Source organism: Vanessa cardui, chromosome 25 (genome assembly GCF_905220365.1).
Source record: "Vanessa cardui chromosome 25, ilVanCard2.1, whole genome shotgun sequence".
NCBI lineage: Eukaryota > Metazoa > Arthropoda > Insecta > Lepidoptera > Nymphalidae > Vanessa > Vanessa cardui.
The window spans coordinates 9,115,169-9,128,986 of record NC_061147.1 but is presented as its reverse complement, the minus strand read 5'-3'; the positions used below and the strand labels follow the sequence as shown (position 1 = coordinate 9,128,986).

The window sequence follows — 13,818 nt, the reverse complement described above, 5'->3', positions numbered from 1 at the left end:
ATACTTCCTTACTAATATAAATATTATTATCTCTCTAGTATGTATGGTTGTTTGTTATTCTTTACACTGAAACTGCTGCTTGGGTTTTGATGACACTTTACAATAATATAGCTTATACATCAGAATAACACATAGGTTATAATTTATAAAGATTCTGTGAATAATACATGAAACCTAATCCCTAATACGAGAGCTAAGCCGCGGAATAAAGCTAGTCTTACATATTTTGATCCATTCAAAATAAAATTATGTTGTCTAGTTCTAAAAGAGCCAATATCATATATAGAGTCATAACCCTTACTTTCGATAATCAGATCAAAAATATGATGTGTTAAACTTACATCGTTTTAGCATAATTTAAGTTAATTATTTTAAATAACATGTTAATGTGGACGATATTTTCTTGAAAATAAATACACTTTGACACTTTTGACACCAGGGCACAGAATCTTAAAGGACATTTGGACATTTTATAGTAATTTTTTGTATGTCTTTATTAAAGCATGTTTATTGGTAAGGGGAAGTTTTTACTGACTAAAGTATGTAAGGATTTGTTACTAGCGAAAGGGTTATGCGTTCTTTTAAAAGTAAAAATAATTTAATATAAAGGACTTTTAATTAAAAAAAATGTACTAAATCAATATACATAAAACTTATACCAAGAAATGTAACATATTATAGACGTATCTGAATTTAATATGCTTTAAGTTTGACGTACCGTATAAATCCAAGTTGCTTAGCGACTTAAAGTAATTTAGTTTCTATAGTAAAAAATATTTTTAATCCCAGTTGAAAAATCAATACACGAATTAAATTTTGTATTGCAATACAAACGTGTAGACGAGTCTTATGTTCTTGATTTATAAAATTATAGTCGATAAATCGAGAGGGGCCCGAATACAACGATAAAGACAATCGGGTCCCCTACAATTTAAATAAATTGGGTAATCAGACCTCAATGTTGTACTGAGGGATCACGTGATAAACATATGAGATACATTTGGACCTTACTTTTTTGCTAGATCTAGAATATTAGATGTAGAGACACTGTAAATCAAGCTTCATATCAACTGATATACTTTTTGGAATAGAACTCTCCAGAATTAAAAGAAAAGCTTCTTGTACTGGAAATTTTTGAATGACAAATGTTAATAAAATACTTGATTATTTTCTATTGGTAAACTTTAAACAATGATAAAAATTGCAATTGGTGAAAATAGAGCAACGATGAAAAATATTGTATTGGTAGTTTGTGCAAGCTCGCCTGATTGGGTACTATCCACACACAAGGTCATCACTCCAAACAGCAATGGATACTATTGTTATTACAGTCTGAAAAGTAAGTAACAGGCATAAGGAACATAACATCTCTGATCCCAAGTTTAGTAGGATATTAGTGAAGTTGGCAATGTTTATTTCCTACAGAACCAACCAGCAGCAATTCGCACATTTTCAAAAATCCTTGGACTTAAACAGGGGGCCTTAAAATTTGCAGCATAATTATTTAGCTACTAAACCAATAAAGCAATAGAAATATTATGTCACATGTACACGATAAATGAAATAGAGTTAATCTTCCACAAATACAATCTGAACTTTGCCACTATGATAATGATGATTCATATTTTCATATATGTAGCTCGAAATGATCCGAACGTGTATCAATACTATGTTGTAATATTCCTAATGTACCTTGAACCTTTAGAGTAAATATTTACATAAGATATTATTTATTATTCTAATTAATATTGAATTGAGTGTTTTATTTATATCAAGTAAATATGCGTTAACATCGGATATCTAACTAGGAGCATTTCTTTAGTCATTTGTATATTCAAATTCCACAGATAATTTTAATTTTAACTTAAAGGGAAGATCTTTAAGACCATGATCAGACCTGCTGTTCTATTTGGATTAGAGTGTTGGGCTACAAAAGGCATGACTGAAAGACAGTTGCATGTTGCGGAGATGAGAATGCTAAGAGGAATTTGTGGTGTTACGCAAATGGATAGAGTAAGGAATGAGTACATAAGAGGAAGTTTGAAAGTGACACCGATAGCCGAGAAGTTATGTGGAAGGCGGCTATCATGGTATGGGCATGTAATGCGGAGGAATGAGGGACATATTGTGAGGAAGGTCTTGAGCATGGATGTAGGTGGATATAGAGGTAGAGGACGATCAAGGAAACGATGGATGGATTGTGTGAAAGATGATATGGTTGGAAAGAATGTTACTTGTAAGATGACGTCTGATAGAGATGTATGGAAGGAGAAGACATGCTGCGCCGACCCCAAATAAAATCGGGATAAATGCAGGAGGATGATGAGATAATTTTAACCTTACCGATTCATAAATTCAAATTATTTGTTTAAAAGATAAACGTTAATAAAAAAGTATATAATTCAATACTGGATTTTATAGACGATAGAATAGCGTGGAGCTAATAAATGTTGATTTTCAGGATATGTATATTATATTTGTATTTAAATAATATAGTATTTGTATTTGACTAATATAACTTTTTATTTTAAGTATTGCAAAGACTAACTTCTGAGTTGCCATTTCTCTCGTTGTAGGTTTTATTTGTAACATATACATATATCCTTGAGGTCCACACTTGATTCATACCAAATGTCATCACATTCGGTTCAGGATTTTGTCCGCAAAAGCGTAACACACAGACTTCCTCATCCAAAATATTAATATAGATCAAAATCGATCAAAAACATTTTTTGGCAACCACATATATTTTTGTGATTATAAATAATTTATTAACATAATTTGTGTTATTTATACATTAATTATCATTAATGTAAGTTAGCACTGTCATTACATAATTAACTCCTTTATTTATTTATATACAAATTATCTCATTAGCGATTGTACTTTAATCTTGTTTATTTATTTTAATTGGCATTTCTTTGTTTGTTTCAGGTCAATGTAATTTGTCCTGCCAAGGGTGTAAGTAAATAGGGATAATATTATTATATACTACTCTCAATTAAGGCCTCATAATGATCATTTTTTTAAACATAAAACGAAATATAGTACGACACAACTTAGATGTCGCATCGGCAAATTCGTAAAACCGATCACATCCGAATTGAGTATGCTATCCTAAATTATCAATATATTATGTATTAAGTTGTAATATCATATGACCTAATATATTCGTCAATTTGACACGTCGATTTACATGCACTTGTTTTCTTTGACGCGAGAATCTATAGCGACGAAAAGCGTCGAATGGCGCGATAGTGAGCTATTTCTATTGGTTATGTAAATCGGCAGTAATCGGTTTTATTTTCATTTCATTGCATTTTCCGATGCTACATCTAATTAAAAAATTAACGTATCAAATATTCTTGATAATCAACTCTTTCTCAAATCAATCTTGATTCCACAGCGTCATCAGCACCAACTTTTCTAAATGGACACAAATACACTTACGGAGTTGAAGGATCAGTCTCGGTTTATCTGACCGGAGCAGAGAAACAGGAGACGAGCGTCAAGATCTTCGGTCAGGTGTCGGTTACCGCTGCTGGTAACTGCGTTTTGTCTCTGAAGGTCAATTCGTTGGCGATCTCTGGACCTGATGGAAAGGTAAACATATATGTATGAACACTTAAGTGTTCACTTGTAAATATTCATGATAAGAGAAGACATGAAAAGAAGTAATTCTGTTATATATAATTGAGTGATGGCTGAATATGTACGATAAGATTTAAAAATATTCAGAACCAAAGCTTTATCGTTACCAAATTTCAAAGTAACTAATAAACACAGTAATCTTATAAATTTGGACTTACTAATAAATATTGGAATACTTTACTAATATTTAATGTCTAAATTAGAAAGGAAGGGTAGGTTTACATTTTCAACAACAAAAATAATTCAGAATTTCTTGAGACATTAAACAAAGTATAAATTGATCTCAGTTTAAGACATACCATATCAAAGCGTAAAATCTTGAAAATATATTTCAGAGCAACTCTTCCATCTAATGGACATAAAATCTTTAACACATCTCATGGTAAAAAACAAAACGAATATCAAAATTGAATTTGTTAATTTATTTACAGAAATACTCAGCACCGAAAGGCATTGACAAGCCTGTCCGATTCAGCCTTCAAGATGGCCGAGTTGGTCCTGAGATCTGCGCTGAGCAGGACGACTCACGCGCGTCTCTTAACATAAAGAGAGCCATCATATCCATGCTGCAAACGGAACAAAAACCTTCAACTCAGGTATGATAATGATATTTGAAGACGTTCAAATAAGATGACTGATAAGATGTTCATGGAAGTCAAACACAATTAGATTTTTATGTTATATGTGTAAATAGCATTTTCAATTGTAATAATCTTGTTTTCAAAGGAAATTAATTATTTATTATGAGAAAAGAATTGGATATAATCTTCTTATAAAGTACTCTAAATATCTGCATATAAAAATAATGATTTAGGAAAGTAAATTGCAAAATTGTCATACATAACTATTGCATTTAAGGACACATCAACCTTGATTCGGTATTCAATATTTCACAAATGAAATACAAACAAGTTCTTAGAGAATAACACTGCTTTCAATAATTAATATTTTATAGAAGAAATTGTTAATATATATGCTATATAAGTTTTCTATAATAATTGTTTGCTTTTTAGACTGATGTCTTTGGCTCGTGTCCTACTGAAGTCTCAGCATCGCAAGAAGGGGCAGCGTTATTGGTCCACAGGAGTCGCGACCTCAGCAGATGTGCCCACCGAGAACAGACCAAGAACGAGTTGATTACCGCTGTCTACAACCCTAACGCTGTAAGCATAACGAAATACCCAGCTGGACAAAGATTTCTCTTAACATATGTCAAGATCATAACTAAAAAGGATATGATTGATTGTACCTAGAAAATAAGGTTCTTAACAAATCTTAATCTGGTACTATAAAATTCATTGGTATTTTTCTTGAGTTATGTCATGTCATATGTTAGGTCGTTTTCGCCCCTCAAAACATGAGACTGCTTTTTGCTAAAAAAAAACAATTAATGGCACCTACGCGGTGTTACGCCACTACATTCTCCACGAGATTGATCTTATTGATATTATTATTGATCTTATTTTAGAACATTTTAAAAGCATTAACCATTTTACAGCAAATCAAGAGCACACAACTCCTGCAGTCCATTCTAAACATTGAATCTAAAGTCAACAATGGAGTACCAGAAAAGATCTCCGCGGTCGAACAGTACTTATACAGACCCTTCTCTATTGGAGAGAACGGCGCCAGAGCTGAAGTTAACACCAAGCTTACTCTCACCGGAACTGCTCAAGGCGCTGCTGAAGGTAATCTCATCGTTTACCACTTTTCCATTATAACTTCGTATTTAAAAAAAAATAAAAAATTTATAAAACATAGTAGTTAAATTTCATATGAAGTGTATGTAGTAGTAATTGGGATAAAAACTTAGATGATGTCGAAAAATATCTTGCACTATTTTTTTAAATGTTGCCCAAACTATTTGAGATTGTTTCGATCTAATTTCCTAAATATTGTATCTCACTTCGCCGATGCCGATGTCACAAATGATTCTTAAAAAAAAACGTGTTTTATGTAGGCAACTGCCCCGTAAGCCGAAGCATCATCTTCGAGAACCCACACGAGTCAGAAGCGAGTCACAGCAGCTACGAAAACGTTTTCAAAGCCATCAAGGAGACTTGCAAAACTCTCACCAATGAAGCCAGCTTCAAATCTGCTGGTACCTTTGCCCAGCTCGTCAGGGTGAGAATTATATTTATTAAAAAATAAATATCTGTCATATTTCTCAATCGCCCAATTAAAAAATATAGCACCACAATGATCCAATGTCAATCGGACAATACACATCTTGGTAGGCGTTTTTTGACACATGCAGATTTCCTTCACCGCCAAAATTGAGATAAATTATGAACTAAAATTAAACGCATGGAATTAAAATTCGCTTGATCAATCATTGGCCATCTCAGATCTAATTTTGATCTGGTGATATTTATTGTTTACACATTTGTGTTTGATTACAATTTAATCACACTATTTACCATTTAATGTTATTTCATTGTAGTGTTAGCTGTTTAATTTTTAACCTCATTGTCTTTTTCTCTAGATTTTCCGCACCGCCAACAAAGAGGACTTGATGAAAGCATTCGGACAAATCAAAGGAAATAGCTTGGAAAAGTAATTATCTATTCATTAATTATTACTTTTTAATTATGCACTGAAGATTTAGAAAAAAACAACATTTTCACCAAAGAAGCAGCTGTACCATTTGACAAATGAAAAGTGTATCAATCTATTTGGATAAGATTATTTTTAAATTTAACATAAAGACAAAAATTAAGATTGTCCCTAAAACTTATTTTGAACTTATTTGTTATTTAGGCGCGTGTTCCTCGACGGTCTCCTCCGTGCAGGCACAGGCCACAGCATCGAAGCCTCCATCCAAATCCTTAAGAGCAAGGAGCTGACTCCTCTTGAGGAGAAAGTTGTATTCCTATCTTTGGGCAACGCCAGACACGTAACAAGCGAAGCTATTAAGGCTGCTGCTGTGAGTATAATATTATTATCGGTATAATTCTAAACAACAGCTTATTGCAATATAAAAATTTAGAATGAACTATCCAAAAAAATTTAATAATTTCCATATTTTTATTCTCAGGGTCTTTTGGATCTTCCCAATCTACCTAAAAACGTATACCTGGGTGTGGGCGCGCTCGCCGGTACATACTGCCGTGACCACCGCTGCCACGATGAACACAGCGAGGGTATCACCGCTGTTAGTAAGAAGTTAGCCGCCAAGCTCCAGAACTGCAAGCCTAAGACCAAAGTCGAGGAAGACAATGTAAGTCAAAACGGTGAAATATTTTTAATGAATAATTGAAGTACTTCTAAAAGAACGTTTAGCTTAACATTAAAATTTCTACACCAGGTCGTAGCAGTCTTGAAGGGTATTCGTAACATCCGGCACTTGGAAGACAGTCTGATCGACAAGTTGGTGCACTGCGCAATCGACAACAACATCAAGGCTCGCGTCCGCGTGGCCGCCCTCGAAGCCTTCCAAGCAGATCCCTGTGCTGCTAAGGTTCGTTAATTATTGTTAAACTAGCAACTGGACCCGGCTCCGCATGGGTGGACATAAGTTTATTTTTTTTTATATTTTTCCGACATGTTTAATTGTCGTCCTATTTTAACTTATTTACAGAAAAATCTCAATAAATTATCTACCTGAACAGTCCTTACGAATGCCTCTGTCTATTAATGAAAACCGCTTGAAAATCTGTTTAGTTTTGGAGTTTATCGCGAGCACCCAGACAAACAGACGCAGGGGGACTTTGTTTTATAATATGTAGTGATTAAACTTCTGAAATTTAAAGATTTTTGTTAAATCACCATTTACTGACATTATCACCCCCTCATAAATACTACTCTAGAAGATTATTTAAATTAAATCAAATGGTACACATATAAATTTCCACAATAATACACAAAGTAATTTGTTAATATATTCACAGATAAAGAAAGCTGGTCTGGACATAATGAAGAACCGTCAATTGGATTCCGAAATCCGTATCAAGGGTTACCTCGCTGTCATTCAGTGTCCTTGCGGAAAGTCAGCAAACGAAATCAAGAATTTGATTGAATCTGAACCTGTTCACCAAGGTATGATATCAAAGTTAATCTAAATATGTATAACTCAAAGGCGACTAACTGACCGTTTCGTTATTTCAAATCTTTTGTAAAAAATACATTGGTAAAAAGACATATTATTCGATACAAGATTTTGTAGATGATAAAAAAGCGTGGAATTAATATCTGTTGACTTCCATGCAGGATATATTACATACATATATAATAGTATTTAACTAATATGACTGTATTTTTTTAAATGTTGAAAAAGAGTAACTACTGAGTTTCTTGCCGGTTCTTCTCAGTAGAATCTACTTTCCGAACCAGTGGTAGCTTCACTTAATTGTTAAATGACGATTCAAAAGTGCTTGTAAAAGCCTACTTGAATAAAGTTTATTTTGATTTTGATTTTGACTGATACAGATCTACCAACGCACAGCCCAAACCACTGGGATAAAATAGGGGATGAAATTTTGTATAAATCTTACAACTGATTAACCTGAAATTAAAAATTGGAGCTAATATGATCCCTTATTTTATCCTCAAATTAGTTAGTCCAAGAAAGTACATAGGCTACTTTTTTGCCTAAAACATGACAATCAACACTCAATTGATTTGGTCAGTGTTTTCTGTTTGTACTAATCATGATCCTTCTTTACAGTGGGTCGTTTCATCACGACTTCTCTACGTCACATCCGCTCCTCCGCTAACCCTGACAAACAGCTCGCACGCCAACACTACGGACTCATTGGAATCCCTAACAAATACAACATCGATGACAGGTAAGGGAAATAAGAGACTGGACTGGACAGAAAAATCCTGGTAACTAAATTTAAAAATCGAATACCATACTATTTTTTTTCTATTTTAGGAAATACTCCTTCTACCGAGAGATGAGCTACAATGTGGATGTACTTGGAGCTGGTGGTAACATGGAACAAGCTGTTATCTTCTCACAGGACTCTTTCTTACCGAGATCTGTTACCTTGAATCTCACCGCCGAAGTCTTTGGACACAATGTTAACATTCTCGAGGTCAGTTTCATCAGATCAATCTTATATATTTTATTAAGATATTAAGACCATATATGTTTAAACTGTTTGCTTTCATTTAGAGCTGTTTATAGGACATTAATATCATTCATTCACTTGCAATTTGCTATAGAGTTGCGTTTTGATTCCAATCATTGAGTTTGAGTATTCAAATTTGCCAAAATAATTGAATAATCATAAATAACTTTTTACAGGTTGGAGGACGTCAAGGCAACTTAGACCGTGTGGTGGAACACTTCCTCGGACCTAAAAGTTTCCTCCGTACCCAGAAACCCCAAGAAATTTACGACAACTTGTACAATAAGTTTGAGGAGTCCTACAAGAAGGTTGATTCCAACGTCAGAGGACGTCGCTCAATCAAGAGTGAAGTGGACAACTTCGACAAGCAAGTTAGTACAAAATTGAAATCTATATTATTGATTAAATATAGTTTAAAGTCCAGTGCAGCATTGTTAATGGCACTTAGATCATTTTTCTTTTAAACTGCTTGTGCTAGTTACACACGGAGGGTCCGAGTGTAACTAGCACAACAAATGAAATAAGAACTATATTACCAATATTTTGGCCATTATAAATTATACATTCGTTTTAGGTAAAGGCTGAATCCGCTCCTTACAACAATGAGTTGGATTTGGACGTATACGTCAAGCTATTCGGCACTGACGCTGTGTTCCTATCCCTTGGGGATGACAAAGGCTTCGACTTCAACACCTTCCTCGACCAGGCTTTGAAGGGCGTAAACGACGGCTTCAATAAAATGAAGAACTTCCAGGTAATTGGCATTTAAATTATATCCTTATTTAATGCTTAGAATTTGATACCAGTAAAATTTAGAACTGTAAACCTTACAAGCGTTACAAATGACTTTTAAATAATGGCGCCCTTGTTTAATTTTAATTAGAACTTTTACTGTTAAAAACTTGTTTGTCTTAAAAATAACTAAGAATGCTAATTGATTAGTATTGCCAAATACGAAAAGCTAGTCTTGCATTGATCGTCTTATTATTACTCAAACACGATTACTTTTTTCTGATATAAGAGTTACTGTTATAACTATTTTAATATTAAATAATAATTACTAATATCAAAATCTCCATACAAATAAAAGTAAAAAATATTTACTATGTAAATAATCTCGCAGTCAACGTTCCCATCATCGGAAAATAATTGAAATATAATAAAAATATATTTTTCCACCAACAGCAAGAGCTTCGTGGACACATTCTCTTCATGGACGCCGAGCTGGCCTACCCTACATCTACTGGTCTGCCACTCAAGCTGAACGCTGTGGGTGCAGCAACTGCTCGCGTCGATGTTGCTTCTAGCATGGATATCCGCCAGATCCTCAAAAACCCTCAATCAGCTAAAGTGGACATTAAGCTTGTACCAAGCTCGGACGTCGAAATATCTCTGGTCATGTTGATAGATGCTGACTGCCTTTCCACTGGTCTTAAGGTCGTTACAAACCTACATTCGTCCACTGGTGGACAAATCATCGCGAAAGTTATTGGAAACGGTCAAGGATTCGACCTACAATGGGGTCTTCCGATTGACAAACAGGAAATCTTAACTGCCTCAAACGACTTGGTATTCTTCACCGCTGAAAAGGGTCAACTGGAGAAGCACATTCCAATCAAGACAGGTTCTGAAAAGAACGAATACTCTGGCTGTTTTGATCAGCTATCTGGAGTATTAGGATTGACTCTTTGCGGAAAAGTGTCACTACCATTCTCATTCTCTGGTAAGATCATTCTAAAAAACTTGCATTAACTTTATTATTATTTTTTATCAAAGTCAACATCAAAGAAGTGCCATAAAATTTCTACTGAAACTTATTTATTGTATTCAACAGGTCAAAAGTCACAAAATTCGATCTCCCAGTATTTGGCACGTTATCCTCTCATCGGATCATCTAAAGTTAATTTAGTCCTGGAGAAGAACGACCTTCGTGGCTACCACATTAAAGGACTCGTACAAAACGACCACAACGGCAAATATGGAATGGAACTGCTATTCGAGGCGGAAGGTAATTCATATAATTATTACTATTACTTGTTATTAAAATCGAGAAATATAGAAAATAAGTATTAGCCTATTTCTATACAATAAACAAACGTATACATAATCTGTGTCATTAGTTAAATATAGACAATTTCTATTAATAATAAAAATGGGATCTCATTGATTCCTTGCTCTGTTATTGCGTGAAAAATCTTGATGTCCTATAAGGTTATTAAATAAAGATAATACTTAAGGATTTCACATATGTTAACACATTAACTTGTACTCTTTAAATGAGTAATTAATCTCTTTTATGAATAGCTAATATGTTCGATATCGATCAAAAAGAGGACACTGTCATAATTGATATTCATCATGATTAAAGGAAAGGGATTTGGTACACTAAGTATGAAACCCGACCATTCATTTCAAATTAGTAAAAAAAATCATAATTTTCAGGATCCAAAAACCGTAGAACCCAACTGACTGGTGAAGTAATTAACACCGCAGAGGAAAAATCTTTGAAGGTCAATCTTGAGTCACCCATCAAGAACTTATTCGGTCAATTCGCCGTTAACACAAGGCCATCTGAATACTCTTTACTGATGAAAGCAAAGATGGACGATGCCCAGTATTATGGACGAGCTGGTGTTACCATTGAAGGTAATGACAAACGGTCAGTCTGGAAACCAGTACTCGAATACGAACTTCCAGGCGATGGAAAGAAGAGCATCAAAGTAGATGGACAGATAATCAAGGAGATTAACGGACCAGCATCCAAATACACTCTTGAAGGTGTCAAGGTAAAAATCAAACTAAATTTATTCAAATTTGTTAATGCCTTAATTATCAGAAATTTCTACATTTAATACTAAAAATATTTAATTCCAGTTCAACATTCCAAACTCCAACGAACCGGTCAACATTGAGGGTCACTTCAAACACGAGCCAAAGGCGGTCGAAACCGACATTAAAGTAAAGAAGGGTCAACAGAACGTATTGTTCAGTGGCTCCCTAAAGGGCAGTGACTTCAAAGCTGAATTCATGAACACATTGAACCCGTACGTCAACTTCAGAGTCAATGGACACGTTGAAAACAATCAAAACGTAAGTCATATATAAATTTGAGCATCTTCTTTACAATAATATTGTCCAACTAGTTTTTTTATCATTTAATATGGATATAACTTTTGCATTTTGTAGTTGCCTTACCATAAGTATGTTCTTTAATCTAAATAGTTTTCTATGTCATGGTAATAATACTCAATATATTAAATTAAGTAAAATGTTTTTCTTACATTAGATAATGCACAATGACATCGATTTGTACTACGGAGGAGATTGCCACAACCCACAAAACCGCGTCACTTTCAACCAGTTGTACAAGCGCCACTACGCTTCACCAGAAGACTTTAATATCATTACCAAGAACAAATGTAAGTTATCTTAACACTTGATTTTATTTTAGCCTCGCTAACTAACAAAAGCTATGAGGCTGAACAAGTAGAATGAGCACTGTTATATTATACTTTCTTTTCTTTCAGTTGAAATCTACGCTTTGCCATTGAAAATCAAATTGGAATTGGAAACTGATCCCAAAAAATTAGATCTTGACATCGGAGGTGTTTACTTGGACAAAAAAGCTAGCTTCGATCTTGAAGCTCGTACACAAATCAAGAAAGTCGGCGACTACAAGATCAAATGGTCGTTAAATCTTGATAAGCATACGATTGAGTCATTGATAAAGAGGGATATCGTATCCGCTGACAAATCTAACTTGGAAAACTACATTGACTTCAAGAACGTCGGTAAATTCGAACTCTCGGGAGTAGTGCTCCACAGAATGAAGGAACACGACAAGAACATCGGTGCGGTTGGTCACTTGAAAATCAGTGGTACTGGAAAAGACGAAGACATTAAGTAAGTACTATATAGTTCGTATGATAATCTTATCAGGTTCGACCATGAATAATCCCAAATTATTGCAAACGAATATTGTCATTGGTAATTTTACTTGATTTGAATTTGAATTAGATTACAATTTTATGTGTCTAAATTTTCACCAGATTCGACGTCGGAGCCATCGAAAACGCAAACCTTTACTCCTCGCACGCCACCATCTCCAACACAAAGGGAGAGATCTTGGATTACTTGCTGAAGATAAACACTGGAAACAACCCTAACGGTCAGCTCAAGTTCAACTTGAAAGACGCTATCGCTGCCAACGGTCAATTCCAAGTCACTGACAATGATGGCAAAGGAAACGGAAACATAATGATTAACTTCAAAAAGGTACTATCAGTAGTTCTATTTTGATATGAATCTTACCTTTCAGCTTCGCTTCCGTTTTAGGGTGTTGTATATGTTAGGCAAAAGTTACCTATTTGCTTGTCTTGTCTTGTCATTGGAGTTCAAATTTGCTTCACGAAAAATTTCATCAAATTCGGTTCAATAGTATGGTCGTAAAAGAGCGATAGACAGAGAGACAGACTGAAATAATTTCACAATTACAATATTAGTATAGATTGATGTGAAATGTCTAAGCTTATTCATTTTAATTTTACCTTTGTTAATATTTTTTATGTTTTAATTATCCAGGTGGAACGCGTCATCAAGGGTGACGTGAAGTTTGTTGTCAAGGAACCAGTTTACAACGCTGAAGCCGACATCTACCTGAACTTTGAAAAAGACAAAAATGACAAAGTACACTTCAGCACAACAAACAAAAAAACCGACAAACTGATCGACAGCAAGTTAGTATTTTGATATTATTTGAATTTTTAAATGAAATGATTATAATTACGTCCAGAAAGAAGTTTTTACTTTTGCATTATAAAATATTTAATAGACACAGGTACTTCCTGGGTGGTATAGATATTCTACCGCCAAACAACATTTCTTGGTATAGTTGTATTTCGGTTTGAAGTGTGAATGAGCCAGTGTAATAACAGGCACAAGGGACATAACATCTTAGTTCCCAAGGTTAGGGGCGCATTGGCGATGAAAGGAATGTTTCTACAGCGCCATTGTCTTGGGCGGTGGTGACCACTTACCATCAGGTGGCCTATATGATCCACCACCCAATAGCATAAAAAAGACAACTCGTTTC

At 34.4% G+C, this 13,818-nt stretch overlaps 1 protein-coding gene across 1 annotated transcript in view; it reads left to right on the top strand.

Moving 5' to 3' along the window:
• The window catches only part of LOC124540432 (apolipophorins), a 33,043-nt gene that overhangs the window by 4,319 nt on the left and 14,906 nt on the right, over positions 1-13,818 (top strand). The window contains exons 2-24 of the mRNA XM_047117987.1: positions 2,935-2,961; positions 3,407-3,603; positions 4,083-4,247; positions 4,665-4,814; positions 5,150-5,339; positions 5,612-5,775; positions 6,137-6,207; positions 6,412-6,577; positions 6,689-6,871; positions 6,959-7,111; positions 7,542-7,689; positions 8,318-8,438; positions 8,528-8,690; positions 8,903-9,097; positions 9,301-9,480; positions 9,912-10,449; positions 10,561-10,734; positions 11,169-11,512; positions 11,601-11,816; positions 12,013-12,145; positions 12,254-12,629; positions 12,776-13,001; positions 13,308-13,462. Of these exons, the coding sequence (XP_046973943.1) occupies positions 2,935-2,961; positions 3,407-3,603; positions 4,083-4,247; positions 4,665-4,814; positions 5,150-5,339; positions 5,612-5,775; positions 6,137-6,207; positions 6,412-6,577; positions 6,689-6,871; positions 6,959-7,111; positions 7,542-7,689; positions 8,318-8,438; positions 8,528-8,690; positions 8,903-9,097; positions 9,301-9,480; positions 9,912-10,449; positions 10,561-10,734; positions 11,169-11,512; positions 11,601-11,816; positions 12,013-12,145; positions 12,254-12,629; positions 12,776-13,001; positions 13,308-13,462 (4,435 nt within the window). The remainder of the gene's footprint in view (positions 1-2,934; positions 2,962-3,406; positions 3,604-4,082; positions 4,248-4,664; positions 4,815-5,149; positions 5,340-5,611; positions 5,776-6,136; positions 6,208-6,411; positions 6,578-6,688; positions 6,872-6,958; positions 7,112-7,541; positions 7,690-8,317; positions 8,439-8,527; positions 8,691-8,902; positions 9,098-9,300; positions 9,481-9,911; positions 10,450-10,560; positions 10,735-11,168; positions 11,513-11,600; positions 11,817-12,012; positions 12,146-12,253; positions 12,630-12,775; positions 13,002-13,307; positions 13,463-13,818) is intronic.